Source organism: Microchirus variegatus (genome assembly GCF_963457635.1).
Source record: "Microchirus variegatus genome assembly, chromosome: 2".
Lineage (NCBI taxonomy): Eukaryota > Metazoa > Chordata > Actinopteri > Pleuronectiformes > Soleidae > Microchirus > Microchirus variegatus.
In genome coordinates, this window is record NC_139803.1 from 43,436,297 (window position 1) to 43,452,906 (window position 16,610).

A 16,610-nucleotide genomic window follows, 5' to 3' on the forward strand; every position below is an offset into this window, starting at 1 on the left:
TAATTTCCAGTGACAGAGTAATTAGGTCAGGAGGCCGGTGAAGTCTGGAAGCTTCTGTTTTTATATAAAAACCTACGACAGATAAAGGCAAAGAAACATCGGGCAGACATGAAGGTGCGTGGATGCTAGTGCTAGCTAGTGCTAGCTAGCGAAGGGCCTTTGTTTGGACTCAGATTTGTTAGCATAGCCGATCAGAATCTGATCTTCCGTTCCTCGTTTAGCCTCGTATTCCTACACAGCAAAGAGTTTAGCAGAAATCTGTGCTACTGTGGCTATGCTAGGACCAAAAAGTTGGATTCAACGATTAAAATCGCTAGAATTGTTCCAGCAACAATATCGCAGCTTATATGTTCAAAGAAATCAGTCTGACTAAGCGTGTACATGCAGGAGTAATCGGACTATGAATCGCATTATCCAGGCACGATAGTCCGACTAAGCTAGCTAGCTCAATTTTAGTCGGACTAACGTGTTTACATGACGTTAAGAAAACAGAATTGTTGCCTTGGTTTGTGTTTTTCAAACCTGGAAATGAAGCTCAATGTTCTTCAGTGATTTATTTGTTATATGGAGCAAAAAAAAACCCTGAAAATATTTACTTTAAAGAAGCTTAAAAACCAGAAAACTTATTGCAATATTGAAAAAAACCCAACTCAAACCAATATAACCATCATATAACTCGATTTTCCCACCAATTTACTCGAGGACTGAACCTCTTTAGGCCAATTTTGACGGATTTTGCTGCTTAATTGTCCGGCAACAAAGCGATGATCACAGGAATCAGTGCACTGTGATCATCGCTGTGATGCAGCACTTAGCGTAGCGTTAGCTAACCTCCAGTTCCCACCATTAATATCGTTTAAGTGCAGCCGTCCCCAAAGCTCTTCCCCCCTCTTAATATTTTATGGGTTTGTTCTTTGCAATAATGAAAAGTCTGAATCACTTTGTGTAACAGGTTTTTTTTCAGGATAACGAGTCGATCGTTGAGTTATTATTCATTCGTGACACGATATTCATCAGATTCGTGATGAACCAGAGTCGATCGCGTTTCCCCTCCAGCTGATGCTAATCATAGACCGCGCGGTTTAACGCGTCATTGAACGCGTCATTGAACGCGTGAACTCTGCTCGGCTGAAGGTTTAAACAGAGCGTGGTCTTTGTCTGTGGTTACGTCAGAGAACACAGAGTCTGACTGACTGTTAGGTAACGTCGTACGTCGTAAATCTGCACATCTGACCGGGGAATAACCTCCGATAACGTGACGTAGCTGTGATTCTCCCTGCAGTCGTTTCAGTCGCAGTGTCACTGTTCACTGTTCCACCTCTCGGGCTTTTTTGTTTTCATACACATGAATGGACAAAGTCTGACTTTGACTCCTGAGCCACACGAGGGCGCCGTCCATCTCCGTTCATTTTCAATAGGGAACAAAGTTAGCAGGTGAGAATTTGAATGGAACTCAAGTTCTGTGAGTTTTGTGCAATTTTGATCTATTTTAGGATTAGGTACGTTTGAAGATTTAAAGGCAGGTGGGTAGTGGGTGTTTGGTGGGAGGGTTGGTTGGTATGTAGGTAGGTAGGTAGAAAGGTTGGTAGGTAGGTAGGAAGGAAGGTTGCTAGGTAGGTAGGTAGATAGATAGGTAGTTTGGCAGGTAGGTAGGAAAATTGGTAGGTTGGTAGGCAGGTATGTTTGGTTGGTAGGCAGTTTGGTATGTAGGTAGGAAGGAAAATTAGTAGGTTGGTTTGGTGTTTGGTGGGAGGGTAGGTAGGTAGGTTGGTTTGTAGGTAGGTAAGTAGGAAGGTAGGTAGGAAGGTTTGTTGGTAGGTAGGAAGGTTGGTTTGTAGGTAGGAAGGAAGGTTGGTAGGTAGGTAGGTTGGTTTGTAGGTAGGTAGGAAGGTTGGTTGGTAGGTAGTTTGGTATGTAGGAAGGAAAATTGGTAGGTTGGTTGGGTGTTTGGTGGGAGGTAGGTTGGTAGGTAGTTAGACAGGTAGCTAGCTAGCTATGTTAGTATGTAGGTAGGTAGATAGATAGGTAGGTACTTTGGCTTGTAGGTAGGAAAATTGGTAGGTTGGTAGGCAGCTAAGTTTGGTGGGAGGATAGGTAGGTAGGTAGGAAGGTTGGTTTATAGGTAGGTAGGTAGGTAGGTAGGTAGGTAGGTAGGTAGGTAGGTAGGTAGGTAGGTAGGTAGGTAGGACGGAAAATTGGTTGGTTGGTAGATTGGTTGGTAGACAGGTAGGTCATAAAATTGGTTGGTAGGTAGTTTGGTATACAGATAGTTAGGAAAATTGGTAGGTTGGTTGGTGGGGATGTAGTTAAGTAGGAAGGTTGGTAGGTAGGTAGGTAGGTAGGTAGGTAGGAAAGAAAATTGCTAGGTGGATTGGCAGGACGGTTGATTGGTTGGTTGGTAAGCTGCATGTTTGGTGGGGGGGTAGGTAAGTAGGTAGGTAGGTATGTTAATATGCAGGTATAAATGTAGGTTTGTGGGTAAGTATGGAGGTTGGTAGTTTGGTTGGTAAGTGGATAGGCTGGTAGTTTAGTATGTTGGTCGGTAGGTTCGTCAACGTGGTGTACTTAATTGTAATAATGTACAAATGTCAGTACGGTGTATAACGTCGTCTTCCCGTGATCTCGCTCACGGCATCTTTCCAAAGGTTCGTTGTGAGTTGCGTTGCGGAGCTAAAGACATAAACAAAAACGCGGGGACACTTTATGCGCTTGTGTTATATGTGGTGTAAATAATTGCTCAGACGTGCGACGCTTCATCAGCCGTGTTTTCACGCTGTGAAAAGACAACACCTCGATTTGTGACACCGCGCTGATGAAAAACAGCCGAGCAGAAAGATCTACGCACACATATTTTCCCCGAGCCTCAGATTAGACGTGACGGCGAGCGTTAAAGGTGAAATGTGGCGTCTCTGTGACGGTGGACGTTTCATTTCCCCCTCAGCTGCTCGCTGACAGATAAAAGACGACGATATATCATCTCCACTTACTCATCTTTGCGCGGACGCCTGCAATTACGCTCGTCTCGTGATCGCTGATCGTGTTTCGCTGGAACTGTTTACGACAACGCGACCTGATAGATGTTGACTGATGTGTGAGATCTGTTGTGTTTCAGTGATTACAGCGACGTCAGGACGCGTCAGACTGGAAACATTCAGCTCATTTAAATCGTTATTTTAAGGAAATGTAAGATTGACCCGAATGGAAGACAACGAGCTTAAAGCAGGAAATAGGTCTGTAGGTGTGTGGGTAGGTAGGTAAGAGGTAGGTGGTCAGGTTAGTAGGTTAGGGTTGTTTTAAGGGTAAGTCAGTAGGTGTGTAGGTTGGTTGGTAGGAAGTTAAGTCGCCATGTAAGTTTGGTGTTTGGTGGAAGGGTAGAAAGGTTGGTTGATTGGTAGGTAGGTTAGTATGTTGTAGGTATGAAGGTTGTTTGGTGGGTAAGTGGGAAGGAAGTTAGGCAGGTAGGTTAGTAGATAGGCTGGTTAAAATGTTGGTAGGTCGGTAGGTTTGTCGAGAGACAGGTAGTTAGGTTAGTAAATTGGTAGGTTAGTCCCTAGACAGGAAGGTAGGTTAGTACATAGGTAGGTTAAAATATTGGCAGGTTGTTAGGTTAGTCGAGAGACAGGTTGGTAGGTTAGTCAAGAGACAGGTAGTTAGGTTTGTAAATTGGTAGGTTAGTCCCTAGACAGGAAGGTAGGTAAGTACATAGGTAGGTTAAAATATTGGCAGGTTGGTCGAGAGACAGGTTGGTAGGTTAGTAGATAGGCTAGTAGGTTAAAATGTTGGTAGGTCAGTAGGTTAGTTGAGAGACAGGTAGTAGGTTAGTACGTTGGTAGGTAGGTAGGTAGGTTAGTAGATAAGCTGGTAGGTTAAAATGTTGGTAGATAGGTAGGTAGGTTAGTCAAGATACAGATAGGTAAGTTATTACATAGGTAGGTAGGTTAAATTTTGCTAGGTCGGTAGGTTAGTCGAGAGACAGGTAGATTAGTACATTGGTAGGTAGGTAGGTAGGTAGGTAGGTTAGTAGATAGACTGGTAGGTTAAAATGTTGGTAGGTCGGTAGGTTAGTTGAGAGACTGGTAGGTAGGTTAGTACATTGGTAGGTAGGTAGCTTAGTAGATAGGCTGGTAGGTTAAAATGTTTGTACATAGGTCGGTAGGTTAGTTGAGAGACAGGTAGGTAAGTTAGTAGATAGACTGGTAGGTTAAAATGTTGGTAGGTCGGTAGGTTAGTCGAGAGACAGGTAGGTAAGTTAGTACATATTTAGGTAGGTAGGTTAGTAGATAGGATGGTAGGTTGAAATGTTGGTAGGTCGGTAGGTTAGTTGAGAGACTGGTAGGTAGGTTAGTACATTGGTAGGTAGGTAGCTTAGTAGATAGGCTGGTAGGTTAAAGTGTTGGTAAGTTGGTAGATCGGTTAGTTAGTTGAGAGACAGGTAGGTAGGTACGTTAGTACATAGGTAGGTAGGTACATAGGTAGGTAGGTTAGTACATAGGTAGGTAGGTTAGTACATAGGTAGGTAGGTCGATAGATTAGTTGAGAGACAGGTAGGTAGGTTAGTACATAGGTAGGTAGGTTAGTACATAGGTTGGTAGGTCGGTGTACTTTAGACTGGGAATCTTTCTGTTATAGCAGCATGATTTGAGGCAGAAATAGAAGACATTTTAAAAATGTATAAAACATTAAACTATAGAACTAAGAACACAGCTGTAGAGAGAGAACAGAACATTAAAATGCAGACGAACAAACCAAATCACCAACAGTGAATAAGTGATGCAGATGTTGCCTCTGATCAGCCTGACGAGCTAAAAACATCAATCTCTGGAGTTACGATGCGATCGCAGCGAGTCTGAGATGTGAAATTAAACACGTGAAGAAAGTCCTGACCTGTATTTAACCAAGAGGAAAGTGTTCGTAAACTGCAGCGACGAAGAATCTTTACAAACCTGTTCATCTTTACAGAGGATATTTCTACACAGTACTTATATCTGTGTGTATGTGTTTTTATGAAACAGCTCAGAATGAGTTCAGTTTTCAGACGAACATCACGAAGCGTTTGTCATTAATCTAACAATTATTTAGATAAACGACATTTTTTCTAAGTCGTTTATCAAGAAAAATACGGGAGATTTTGCCTCTTAAATCAATACTTTGCAACATTTAAAGGACAAAACAGTCAACATTGTGTCCAGTAATTAAACATAATTATCTGCTGTAATCAAATCAAAATATGATTTAGGTAGTTAGGTCAACATCGTATATATATATACATATACAGACTTTCTCTATATATATTCAGACTTTCTTTATATATATATATTCAGACTTTATATATTAAATATATATATTCAGACTGTATGTATATATACAGACTTTCTTTATATATATACATATATATTCAGACTTTCTCTGTAAATATATATATATGTATATTCAGACTTTTAGATTTATTTATATTCAGACTTCCTCTCTCTATATATTCAGACTTTCTATATCTATTTCATTCAGACTTCCTATATATTCAAACTTTCTTTATATATATTACATTTTTAAGATTTTATATATATATATATATGTTCAGACTTGCTTTAAAAATTCAGACTTTCTTTATATATATAAAAATATATATTAAGACTTTCTCTATACATATACATATATTGAGACTTTGTTTATATATATATTTAGACTTTGTCTATATATATATATATTCAGACTTTATATATATTCAGTCGCCCCCTGGTGGCTATTCAATACATAGTAGACTCCCTGACTCCATCCATCACAAAAGTCGCATGGAGCTGACAGAGTGAACAGTTTTATGTTATATCTCAAAGTTACGCAGCGCAGCTTTAAATGTCGTGAACGTTTATCGCGTTTGCTTCGTCATTAAAAAGCGCTAACCGCTAACCGCTAACCGCTAACCCCTCTGAAAACAAACGAGCGTCTGACTCTGTTCCCACTCGTCTTCTGGAGCCAGTCAAACATGGTCCTGTGACCTCAGGCCTTCACTCGCTCGGTTTCCATTATCCTGTTATTGATCAGCTCCAGCACATTAATCATGGACTCTGCCTTTAATGCAGTCTGGTCACTTTATTAGGTACAGCTAATATAACGTGGCAGGACTGTGGCAGCTCTTCATGGTCTTTGTTAATATTCAAACATCATATTGTCACGTTCCTCCTCGTTCTCATGCCAGTTCTCTGTTCTCTCTGTCCTCGGTTCCTCCAGATGTTGCGAGGGCCATCGAGCTGCTGGAGAAGCTGCAGGAGTCGGGCGACGTTCCCGGTCACAAGCTCCAGTCTCTGAAGAAAGTCCTGCAGAGTGAGTTCTGCACAGCCATCAGAGAGGTGAGTCACTGCTGCTGCTGCTGCTGCTGTTGTCCAGGATCATCACTCAGAGTCTTTTGGTTCTTCTTCTTCTTCTGCTGCCGCTGTGAGATTGTGTCACGGTTCTTCAAGGTCTTTTAAAAAACGGCATCTTCAGGTAAAAATGATCTCAGTTCAGTCGTTTTTTTGCTCTTTATCGTTCGTCAAAACTGCAAAAACGACGAAGCTCGCGTGATGATACACGAGCGAGCGTAAACCAGGCGCAGATGTTCTCAGATGTTCTCAGGATGGGTTCGAAGGAAGTTGGAAATTGGTTTTTTTTTTCTGAATGCGAATAACCTTGTTTAAAAATGGGGACGAGTCAATGCGACGGTCGGCGTCGGTATCAGAGCGATAACGGTCGGAATCACTAGATCGGAAATCGTAAAAAAAACGGAAAATACTAAACAAAGGGGTTCCAAAAGGGTTCTTCTACAAGGGCTGAGGTTCTACCTGGAACCATTTGCTTCTGAAAAACCCTTTCCTGAATTAAGGGTTTTTCAAGGGTTCTTGGTAACACTAATGGTTCCAGTAAGAACCATTTTGATCCAAAGAACCAATGGAAAACCTCTTTCCTAATAAAGGGTATTAAAGGGGTTCTTGGTGGAACCCTCCAAAAGGGTTCCAGGCGAAACCTTTATAAATAGGTTCTACCTTTATAAAAAGGTTCTACCTGGAAAGGGTATTAAAGGGGTTCTTGGTGGAACCCTTCAAAAGGGTTCCAGGTGGAACCTTTATAAAAAGGTTCTACCTTTATAAAAAAGGTTCTACCTGGAAGAGTGTGGGTAGAACCTCAGCCCTTGTAGAAGGACACTTTTGGAACCCTTATTTCTAAGAGTGTAGAACCATTTGTTTTTCAAGGGTTCTTGGTAACACTAATGTTTCCAGTAAGAACCATTTTGATCCAGAGAACTCTTTAAAACCCCTTTCCTGAATAAAGGGTTTTAAAAGGGTTATTGGTGGAACCCTATAAAAGGGTTCTCCCATGAGGATGAGCCGAAGAACCTTATATGGCTCTACTTAGCACTTTTATGTCTAAGAGTGTATAAGGTTAATCGGCTTGTCGTCATAGGAGAACCCATAGGTGGAACCTTTTAAAACCATTTATTCGGGAAAGGGGTTTTACAGGGTTCTCTGGACCCATTAGTGTTACCAAGAGCCCTTGAAAAACAAATGGTTCCAGGTAGAACCTCAGCCCTTGTAGAAGAACACATTTGGAGTGTAGTACCATACGGTACCTTATTTCTGTACTTTTAAAACTAAGTTTTTTCAGTTGTAAAACAACGTCTTAACTGCTCAGTTTCCATTTTTCTATGAAGAAGATTTAAGTACAGTAAATAAATAAACGTAAATAAATGTTTACATTTATAAAAAAAACGAAATAATGTCACATTTTGATAAAAAATGTAAATAAGTCCAAACAGAAGTCACCAGGCAGCTGCCAGCATATTACGAACACTATCTGTGTCTCGAGTGGCGAGTTTGCCTCTTACTTTCCACGATGTCTTTTTCAATGTCGAGTAAATTCCTCTGCTCGGGTATAAAGAGGAACGCGCTACACAGGAAACCAAGAACTTTAACAAAATAAAGGACAGGAACTTGTCGTCAGTTTCACCATTCGTCAACGAGCCGGGGCAGCGAGCGTTTGACGCGACGCGAGCCAATCACGACGACCCCTCGTCCCGTCTGCTGTGATTTACTTTTACACCGTCGCTCCCGGTGACAGGCGCTTGTTACGAGCCGCAACCGAACAGAAATTGGAGCGTGAACACGCGACGACAGACGCCGCCGCGACTGCGTCCTTCGACGTCGAGAGTTAATTGCAAACAAAGTGAACAACATGTCGTTTGTCCTGGAACCAAAGCAGACAATTAGCCGACCTAATCGGTCCGTCAGCGCGAGGAGCCGCGCTCTTGTTTCTGCAGCGAGAGCAGTCGTAAATCAGAGGCAGCAGCAGCAGCAGCAGCAGCAGCGTATGTGCCGCATACATCAATATTTATTTATAGAGCGGTAAACAAACAAAAAAACCTGGAACGAGGGAAGTCGTCGTGGGTCGTTTTTGAAGTTTGGAGATAAACTCAGGGTTTGTTTGACTGCTTTTTTACGTGACAATGTCACAGAGAGAGCGGCTCTGCATGCAAAACACTGAAAGACACTGAAGCTTTGGAGTCATTATTTGATTAAAAACTGATGTAACAGGCAAATTTATGGCATTTTTGAATCGTTTTGACTAAGTTGAAAAAAACCAGACAAAAATCAATCTCATTAATCTTTACGATCTCAAACTCATTTGATTGAACGTGGAGCTCAAACCATTTTGGGCGACAAGTGATTATTTTATAGATGAAAGATTTAATCAAATAGTTTCCCTGGAAATAATGATGTTCCTCAAACAAAATGATTCAGTTTTAATAATTATTTTTTGATATGGAGCAAAATATAGATGCTAAAACATCTGAAAACTTGTTTAAATAACCGCTGCAGCGCTAACCATTGCGTAAATACTGCTAACTGTATGTTAGCTTGCGTCACATATCGCGGACCCTGGTATACTCACGCGTAACGGTCCTGTAGTATCCGACTTCACCATAAGGTGGCGGTTAGGGTTGGGTACCGTTCAAAATCGATACGGAACCGGTATCTGGAATTTGGTACTACACTCTCAGAAATAAGGGTTCCAAAAGAGTTCTTCTACAAGGGTTGAGGTTCTACCTTTTGCTTCCCAAAGAAAGGTTGTTTTTTTTTCCAGTAAGAACCATTTTGAATCCAGAGAACCCTTTAAAACCAGCCAAAAAGGGTCCTCCTGTGAGGACAAGCCGAAGAACTTTATATGGTTCTACTCAGCACTTTTATTTCTAAGAGTGTATAAGGTTCTTCGGCATGTCCTCATAGGAGAACCCTTAGTGTTGCCAAGAACCCTTTTAAAACCCTTTATTCAGGAAAGGAGTTTTAAAGGGTTCTCTGGATCAAAATGGTTCTTACTGGAACCATTAGTGTTACAAAGAGCCCTTGAAAAACAAATGGTTCTATACTCTTAGAAATAAGGGTTCCAAAGGGGTCCTTCTACAAGGGCTGAGGTTCTACCGAACCGTTTGCTTCTGGAAAAACCCTTTCCCGAAGAAAGTGTTTTTCAAGGGTTCTTGGTAACACTAATGGTTCCAGTGAGAACCATTTTGATCCAGAGAACCCTTTAAAACCCCTTTTCTGAATAAAGGGGTTTTAAAGGGGTTCTTGGTTGAACCCTCCAAAAGGTTTCTCCTATGAGGACAAGCTGAAGAACCTTATATGGTTCTACTCAGCACTTTTATCTCTAAGAGTGTATAAGGTTCTTCGGCTTGTCCTCATAGGAGAACCCTTAGTGTTGTCAAGAACCCTTTTAAAACCCTTTATTCAGGAAAGGGGTTTTAAAGGGTTCTCTGGATCAAAATGGTTCTTACTGGAACCATTAGTGTTACCAAGAGCCCTTGAAAAACAAATGGTTCTACACTCTTAGAGATAAGGGTTCCAAAAGCGTTCTTCTACAAGGTCTGAGGTTCTACCTGGAACCATTTGCTTCTGAAAAACCCTTTTCCCGAAGAAAGGGTTTTTCAAGGGTTCTTGGTAACACTAATGGTTCCAGTAAGAACCATTTTGATCCAGAGAACCCTTTAAAACCCCTTTTCTGAATAAAGGGGTTTTAAAGGGGTTCTTGGTGGAACCCTCCAAAAGGTTTCTCCTATGAGGACAAGCCGAAGAACCTTATATGGTTCTACTTAGCACTTTTATTACTAAGAGTGTATAAGGTTCTTCGGCTTGTCCTCATAGGAGAACCCTTAGTGTTGCCAAGAACCCTTTTAAAAGCCTTTATTCAGGAAAGGGGTTTTAAAGGGTTCTCTGGATCAAAATGGTTCTTACTGGAACCATCAGTGTTACCAAGAACCCTTGAAAAACAAATGTTCTACACTCTTAGAAATAAGGGTTCCAAAAGGGTTCTTCTACAAGGGTTGGGGTTCTACCTGGAACCATTTGCTTCTGAAAAACCCTTTTCCCGAAGAAAGGGTTTTAAAAGGGTTCTTGGTGGAACCCTCCAAAGGGGCTCCAGGTAGAACCTTTTTATAAAGGTCCTACCTGGAGCCAAAAAGGGTTCTCCTATAAGGACAAGCTGAAGAACCATATATGGTTCTACTTAGGACTTTTATTTCTAAGAGTGTATAAGGTTCTTCGGCTTGACCTCATAGGAGAACCCTTTTTGGTTCCAGGTGGAACCATTAGTGTTATCAAGAACCCTTGAAAAACAAATGGTTCCAGGTAGAACCTCAGCCCTTGTAGAAGAACACTTTTGGAACCCTTGTTTCCATGAGTGTAGTACCAAACGGTACCTTATTTTTGGTAAGTACGTTTTTCAGTTGTAAAACAAAGTCTAAACTTCTAGATTAACGTCGATGTAGTGGATTCTTTCGCTCATTTGGTCGTCATCATTTCTAGCTTGACTTGCTTCAGGCGCTAGTAGTCGACTAATTAATGTCACATTTTGATTAAAAGTTTTTTAAAAAGTCCAAACAGAAGTCACCGGGCAGCTGCCAGTATATTAAGGACACTATCTGTGTCTCGAGTGGACACTAGCTACTAGTATTGCTAGTAGTAGCGCTCCTACTAGCACCGATAGCGTACCGACTTTCGGGACCCTAACACTAGGGGTCGGTACGAGTCTGGACGCATTCCTACCAAAGAAGAAGAGAAACGATGCTACACGGCGCCCTCGGAGTTTCTGTTTCGGCTGAATTTCGAACAAACTGATATGTTTTACGTCATAAACGTACGACTGCGATCGTTTTTCAACACCGTCGCTTCCGTTATATGTCGTTACGTAAGAGCCGCGTGAAGGACGAGTCGAGCTGCTGATCTGTGATCAGTGAAGCCTGATACGTCCTGACACCGACTCACAGCCACAGTCGCTGCTCTGCAATGACAATGAGCTGCTGCTGCTGCTGCTGCTGATGCAGACAGAGCGTAACTGTTCTGTTAATAAGCAGCAGCAGCAGCAGCAGCAGCAGTAAAAAGAAGCGGCTGAAACAATCATGACACAGACTCCAGAGGATCTGCAGGCTCTGAACGTCCTAATGATAACGTCTGCTGTGAATGTGTCAGCAGTAAAATCCAGAAGGTGGATTTTTTTCTTTATGTGCAACAGACGACACGTTTACACTCAAAGTGTTTGTGTTTGTGTTTTTGTGTATTTTCAGCCTCTTACTCTTCGCACTCGTCTGTAAAACGTGTTTGTGTTTTAAAACACGACCGTTATAAATGATTAAAGATGAAACGTGTCCTCAAAATATCTCCGCTAACAAAGTTAGCGTTAATCCAGGAAGCTTCTCTGACAGAGAGTGGATTTAAATGACGTTATGCTTTTGATGTAATAATAATAATAACAATATAATCTGATATTTGAATCTTTTGTTTACTTTACGTAGAACATGGAGGTTAGAGTTTTTCACTGTGACGTAAAAATCTGTACGAGAGAATTCAAAGATTCTCAACTCATCAACGACAAAAGACTTGGGTTTTAGGAGAAAATTCAAAAAAAATTCAAAGTAAAAGCACTCGAGCACACTTGATAATCCTTAAAGTAAATCGGAATTATGAGATAAAAAATCTAAATTTTGAGATAAAATGATGAGATTAAAAAGTGAAAATGATGAGATTAAAAATATCGAAATTATGAGAATAAAACATCAAAATTTTGAGATTAAAAAGTGAAAATTTTGAGATTAAAAAGTGAAAGTTTTGAGATTAAAAAGTGAAAATGTTGAGATTAAAAAGTGAAAATTATGAGAATAAAAAAAAATTTGGATTAAAAAGTGAAAATTATTAGATTAAAAAGTGAAAATTATGAGAATAAAAAAAAAATTGAGATTAAAAAGTGAAAATTTTGAGATTAAAAAGTGAAAGTTTTGAGATTAAAAAGTGAAAATTTTGAGATTAAAAAGTGAAAATTATGAGAATAAAAAAAAAATTTGGATTAAAAAGTGAAAATTATTAGATTAAAAAGTGAAAATTATTAGATTAAAAGTGAAAATTTTGAGATTAAAAAGTGAAGATTATGAGAATAAAAAAAAAATTTGGATCAAAAAGTGAACATTTTGAGATTAAAAAGTGAAGTTAAGAAATTTCGACATTAGAAATTATGAACTAAAAAGTGGTTCCACACTATATTCTTATTTTCTTGTTTTAGCGTCAGGTTAAAACCAGAAGAATACGTTTATTTATTTTTTTACACAGAGTTCATCGTCATGTCAGAGCGGACGACTCTGACTCGCTCTTCCTTTATATTCCTGTTTTTATTTTACTCTCAGTCCAAGTGTGTGTGTGTGTGTGTGTGTGTGTGTGTGTTTTCACCTGGTTTCTTTGTTTGATGAAGCAGGAAGTGTGAGTGTGAGTGTGAGTGTGAGGGCAGACTGAAGGCATCACTGCTCTGAACACGTCTGCCAAATAAAATAAAAAAATAATAAAAGCATAAATATATAAATATATAAATATATAAATAAAGGCTTGACAGAGAATTTAAAAGATCTCTGCAGGACAAACAGTGTTTGCAGTGACGAGAGGAAGCGACTGACATTCAAAGGAACGCGATATATATTTGTTGGCGTTGTTTACGCTTAACTCTTAGAACATAGAGTTTTTCCCATTTTTTTTCCGTCCCGTCCTTGTCTTCTCTTTCACGTCTCTGTACAGAAGTGCTTTTTTAAGGCGACTAAACTGGAAAAGGTCAAACTGTCTGCGTCGATTTCCCTCGGCCGGAGTGAAAAAGGCAGAAAACGTTGTAGCGAGCCACCGCTAATGTATTTCTGTCTGTACCGGAGACTTCCTGTGCTGCCGCTGAAGGAAAGACCTTTATTATTTAATCATTATTATTCTTATTATTTAAAAATGTATATCGAGGTGCAGCTGCTGAATTTCATTAAAGGTCGAGTGGTTTAAGTATTTATTTCGTCTCAATAAATGAAGGGAAAACCAAACAGACGACGATAATCACGGAAAACATAAATAAAATGAAAAGATTGCTGCTGTAAATAAAGATAAAATGGTGTGACACCAAATTAATACTAATGTACAAATACAGAATAAGAATAAATGATTAAATTAAATTAATAAAAAAAACACATTAAATTAAATTAAATTAATTTAATTAAAAAGTACAAATTGGCCGAGTTTCAATTAAAAATGGCCGACTCCCTGTTGAGTTGAGGCCATAGTTACGATCGACTTTTTTGTTCGTCTTGGTCGATAACATCTTCCCACCAAGTTTCGGGAAATTCGGTGGAACTCAACGCATACCGAAGTCATAGGGCACTTCCTGTTTTGTGGCGAATGGTCGAAATTTGCCCGAAACGCAGAGCGTTGCCGTGGCCACGCCGCTTTGAATCCGCAAAACCTTTCAACAGCTTTTCATCTTTGACGTGTCTTGTACAAATCGGCGTGTTTTTTTATGTCGGTAAGGCGAGTTCGCTCATTTACGTAGGGTGCAAAATGGCCAAAATGGACGCCAAAAATTCAAAATAGCCGACTTCCTGTATAGTTGAGGTCATGGTTACGGTCGACTTTTTTGTTCGTCTTGGTCGATAACATCTTCCCGCCAAGTTTCGGGAAATTTGGTGAAACTCGATTTTGCCTCTGTTTTCACCACAGTCACCTCTGACCGTGGAAATGTAAATAATAATCCACAATAATCCAATGACGCCACTGCTCTGTCTTTCAGGTTTACCAGTACATGCACGAAACAATCACAGTCAACGGCTGTCCAGAATACCAGGCCAGAGCCACGGCTAAGGTAAGAGATGCTATAAAAGACAAATAAAGTATATGTGTATATATATATATATATATAAAGTATAACGAGCGACAGCCGTTATTAATGAGTTAAAGACGACCTGTTAATCACTGTGGCCTCAATTATATTATTCCCATCTGTTCTATTGACAGAAGCCGAGTGAAGTTAACAAAGTCCTACTTCGCTAATGGCCCTCATTGAGCGTGTGTGTGTGTGTGTGTGTGTGTGTGTGTGTGTGAGATTAAGCAATAATAAGTGAGTGCCTTTTTTTTTCTTTTTTTTTTTGTTAAATTGGACGAACCTCTCTCTGTCCATTGTCTTGATGAAAACTCATCCAATTAAATCCGTGTGAATTAGCGGCTGCATCGACAACCAACTGATGAGGTGCAAGGACGTGAAGAAGAAGTAAATTAAAGAAGTAAAGAAGTAAAGAATAAGAAGACAATTGTGAGGGCAGAGGAAGAGGCCCAAAGAAGTAGTTTAAGAAGGATGGATGGATGGAACTAGGGTAGGGTAGGGGTTCAAATAGCCAAAATGGACACCAAAATTCCAAATGGTCGACTTCCTGTTGAGTTGAGGCCATGGTTACCGTCGACTTTTTTGTTCGTCTTGGTCTGTAACACCTTCCCACTGAGTTTCGGGAAATTCGGTGGCGCTCAATTGTTTTCACCTTAGGGGGCGCTATAGAGTGTTGAGCAACGCACGGTTCCGGGACCTATGCCAATATCGCATTTTCGCCACACCTGACCTCCGTGCAAAGTTTCAAGAGTTTTTATGCACGTTAACCCGCTCAAAAGTGAGCGTTTAACAACAGGCTAGGTTAGCCGTTTCCTAACAAGCATGTAGCGATAGATGCTATTTAATAATCTGTTATGTGTTCATTTTGTATCATTAGAACGCGTTTGCTGCCACTTCAGAGACAGTTTGGGTTAGGGTTAGGGTTTTTGTTTTTGTCGTCGTCTGCATTTTTTGAAGCTAATCACAACACGTCGGCGAAACCTCCCGAACGAAGCTAATTCTGCCGCGTAAACGAGACGAAGGAAGGATGCTGTTAGCGGCTCAGGCTTTTATGAGCGACAACAAAGAGGCAAAGCTTTCATGTGAAGAGCAGGAAGAGGAGGATGAGGAGATGCAGGAAGATAGATGATGATAGCACTTCCTTTGTGGCTTCGAGCTGACTCGCTCTTTTCTCTTCTATTAGCTCGGCTAACACCGACAGACTTTATGATAATTCTGCAGAATAAATGTATTGTAAAAGTAAAGTCGCTCAATTTTCTTATGTAAACAGACTGGATGAAGCTACTAAGAAAAGGAGGAGATCACTACCTCTACATCTGTGTATTTAATGAGGTGATTAGCTTACATTAGCATAACAATTGAGAGACAGAAGAAATAGCTAGCCTAACTGTGTAGCTCCAAACTTCAAAATGACACCAGAAAAGCTTACTAATTGTATGTTTATATACCTCTACATCTGTGTATCCCATGAGGTTGTGAACTTACGTTAGCATAACAATTGAGATGCTAACATAAGTAAGAGATACAGAAGAAATAGCTAGCTTATAGTTGTGTCCAAACTTCAAAATGACACCAGCTAAGAAACTCACTCATTTAAATATATATTTGTTAATTTTTGAAGCAAGTCATTCAAGCTAGCTCTGGCCAAGCTAATTTGTGTTTAGGCTATGCTATTACGCTCTGGCTACATTTTCATAACTCCTCCACTTAAGCTAGGACAACCTAGTTCTTTATATATTTTAATTTTAGTCACATTCATGTTAGAAACAGGAGGAGGAGATCACTAACTCTACATCTGTGTATTTAATGAGGTGATTAGCTTACATTAGCATAACAATAGAGACACAGAAGAAACAGCTAGCCTAGCTGTGTAGCTCCAAACTTCAAAATGACACCACCTAACACGTAAAAAGCTCACTCATTTAGATACAGTATACATTTGTACATTTTTTAAGCAATCATTCAAGCTAGCCCTAGCCTGGCTAATTTGTGTTTAAGCTAGGCTATTACGCTCTGGCTACATTTTCATAACTCCACCACTTAAGCTAGGACAACCTAGTTGTTTATATATTTTAATTTTAGTCACATGTTCATTTTAGAAACAGGAGGAGGAGATCACTATGAGGTGATTAGCTTACATTAGCATAACAATTGAGACACAGATGAAATAGCTAGCTTATAGCTGTGTCGAAACTTCAAACACACCACTGAACACATAGAAAGCTCACTATTTAAATATGTATTTTAGTCATTCAAGCTAGCTCTAGCCTGGCCACTCTGTGTTTAAGCTAGGCTATTATGCTCTGGCTACATCTTCATGACTCAGCCGCTTAAGCTAGGAAAACCTAGTTGTTTATATATTTTAATTTTAGTCACATGTTCATTTTAGAAACAGGAGGAGGAGATCACTATGAGGTGAT

The 16,610-nt window shown here is 40.0% G+C and overlaps 1 protein-coding gene across 1 annotated transcript in view; it reads left to right on the forward strand.

Annotated features, from left to right (window-relative positions):
* lin7a (lin-7 homolog A (C. elegans)) overlaps positions 1-16,610 on the forward strand; it is a 46,190-nt gene that overhangs the window by 16,335 nt on the left and 13,245 nt on the right. Inside the window, exons 2-3 of the mRNA XM_083910424.1 lie at positions 6,226-6,344; positions 14,101-14,172. Of these exons, the coding sequence (XP_083766550.1) occupies positions 6,226-6,344; positions 14,101-14,172 (191 nt within the window). The remainder of the gene's footprint in view (positions 1-6,225; positions 6,345-14,100; positions 14,173-16,610) is intronic.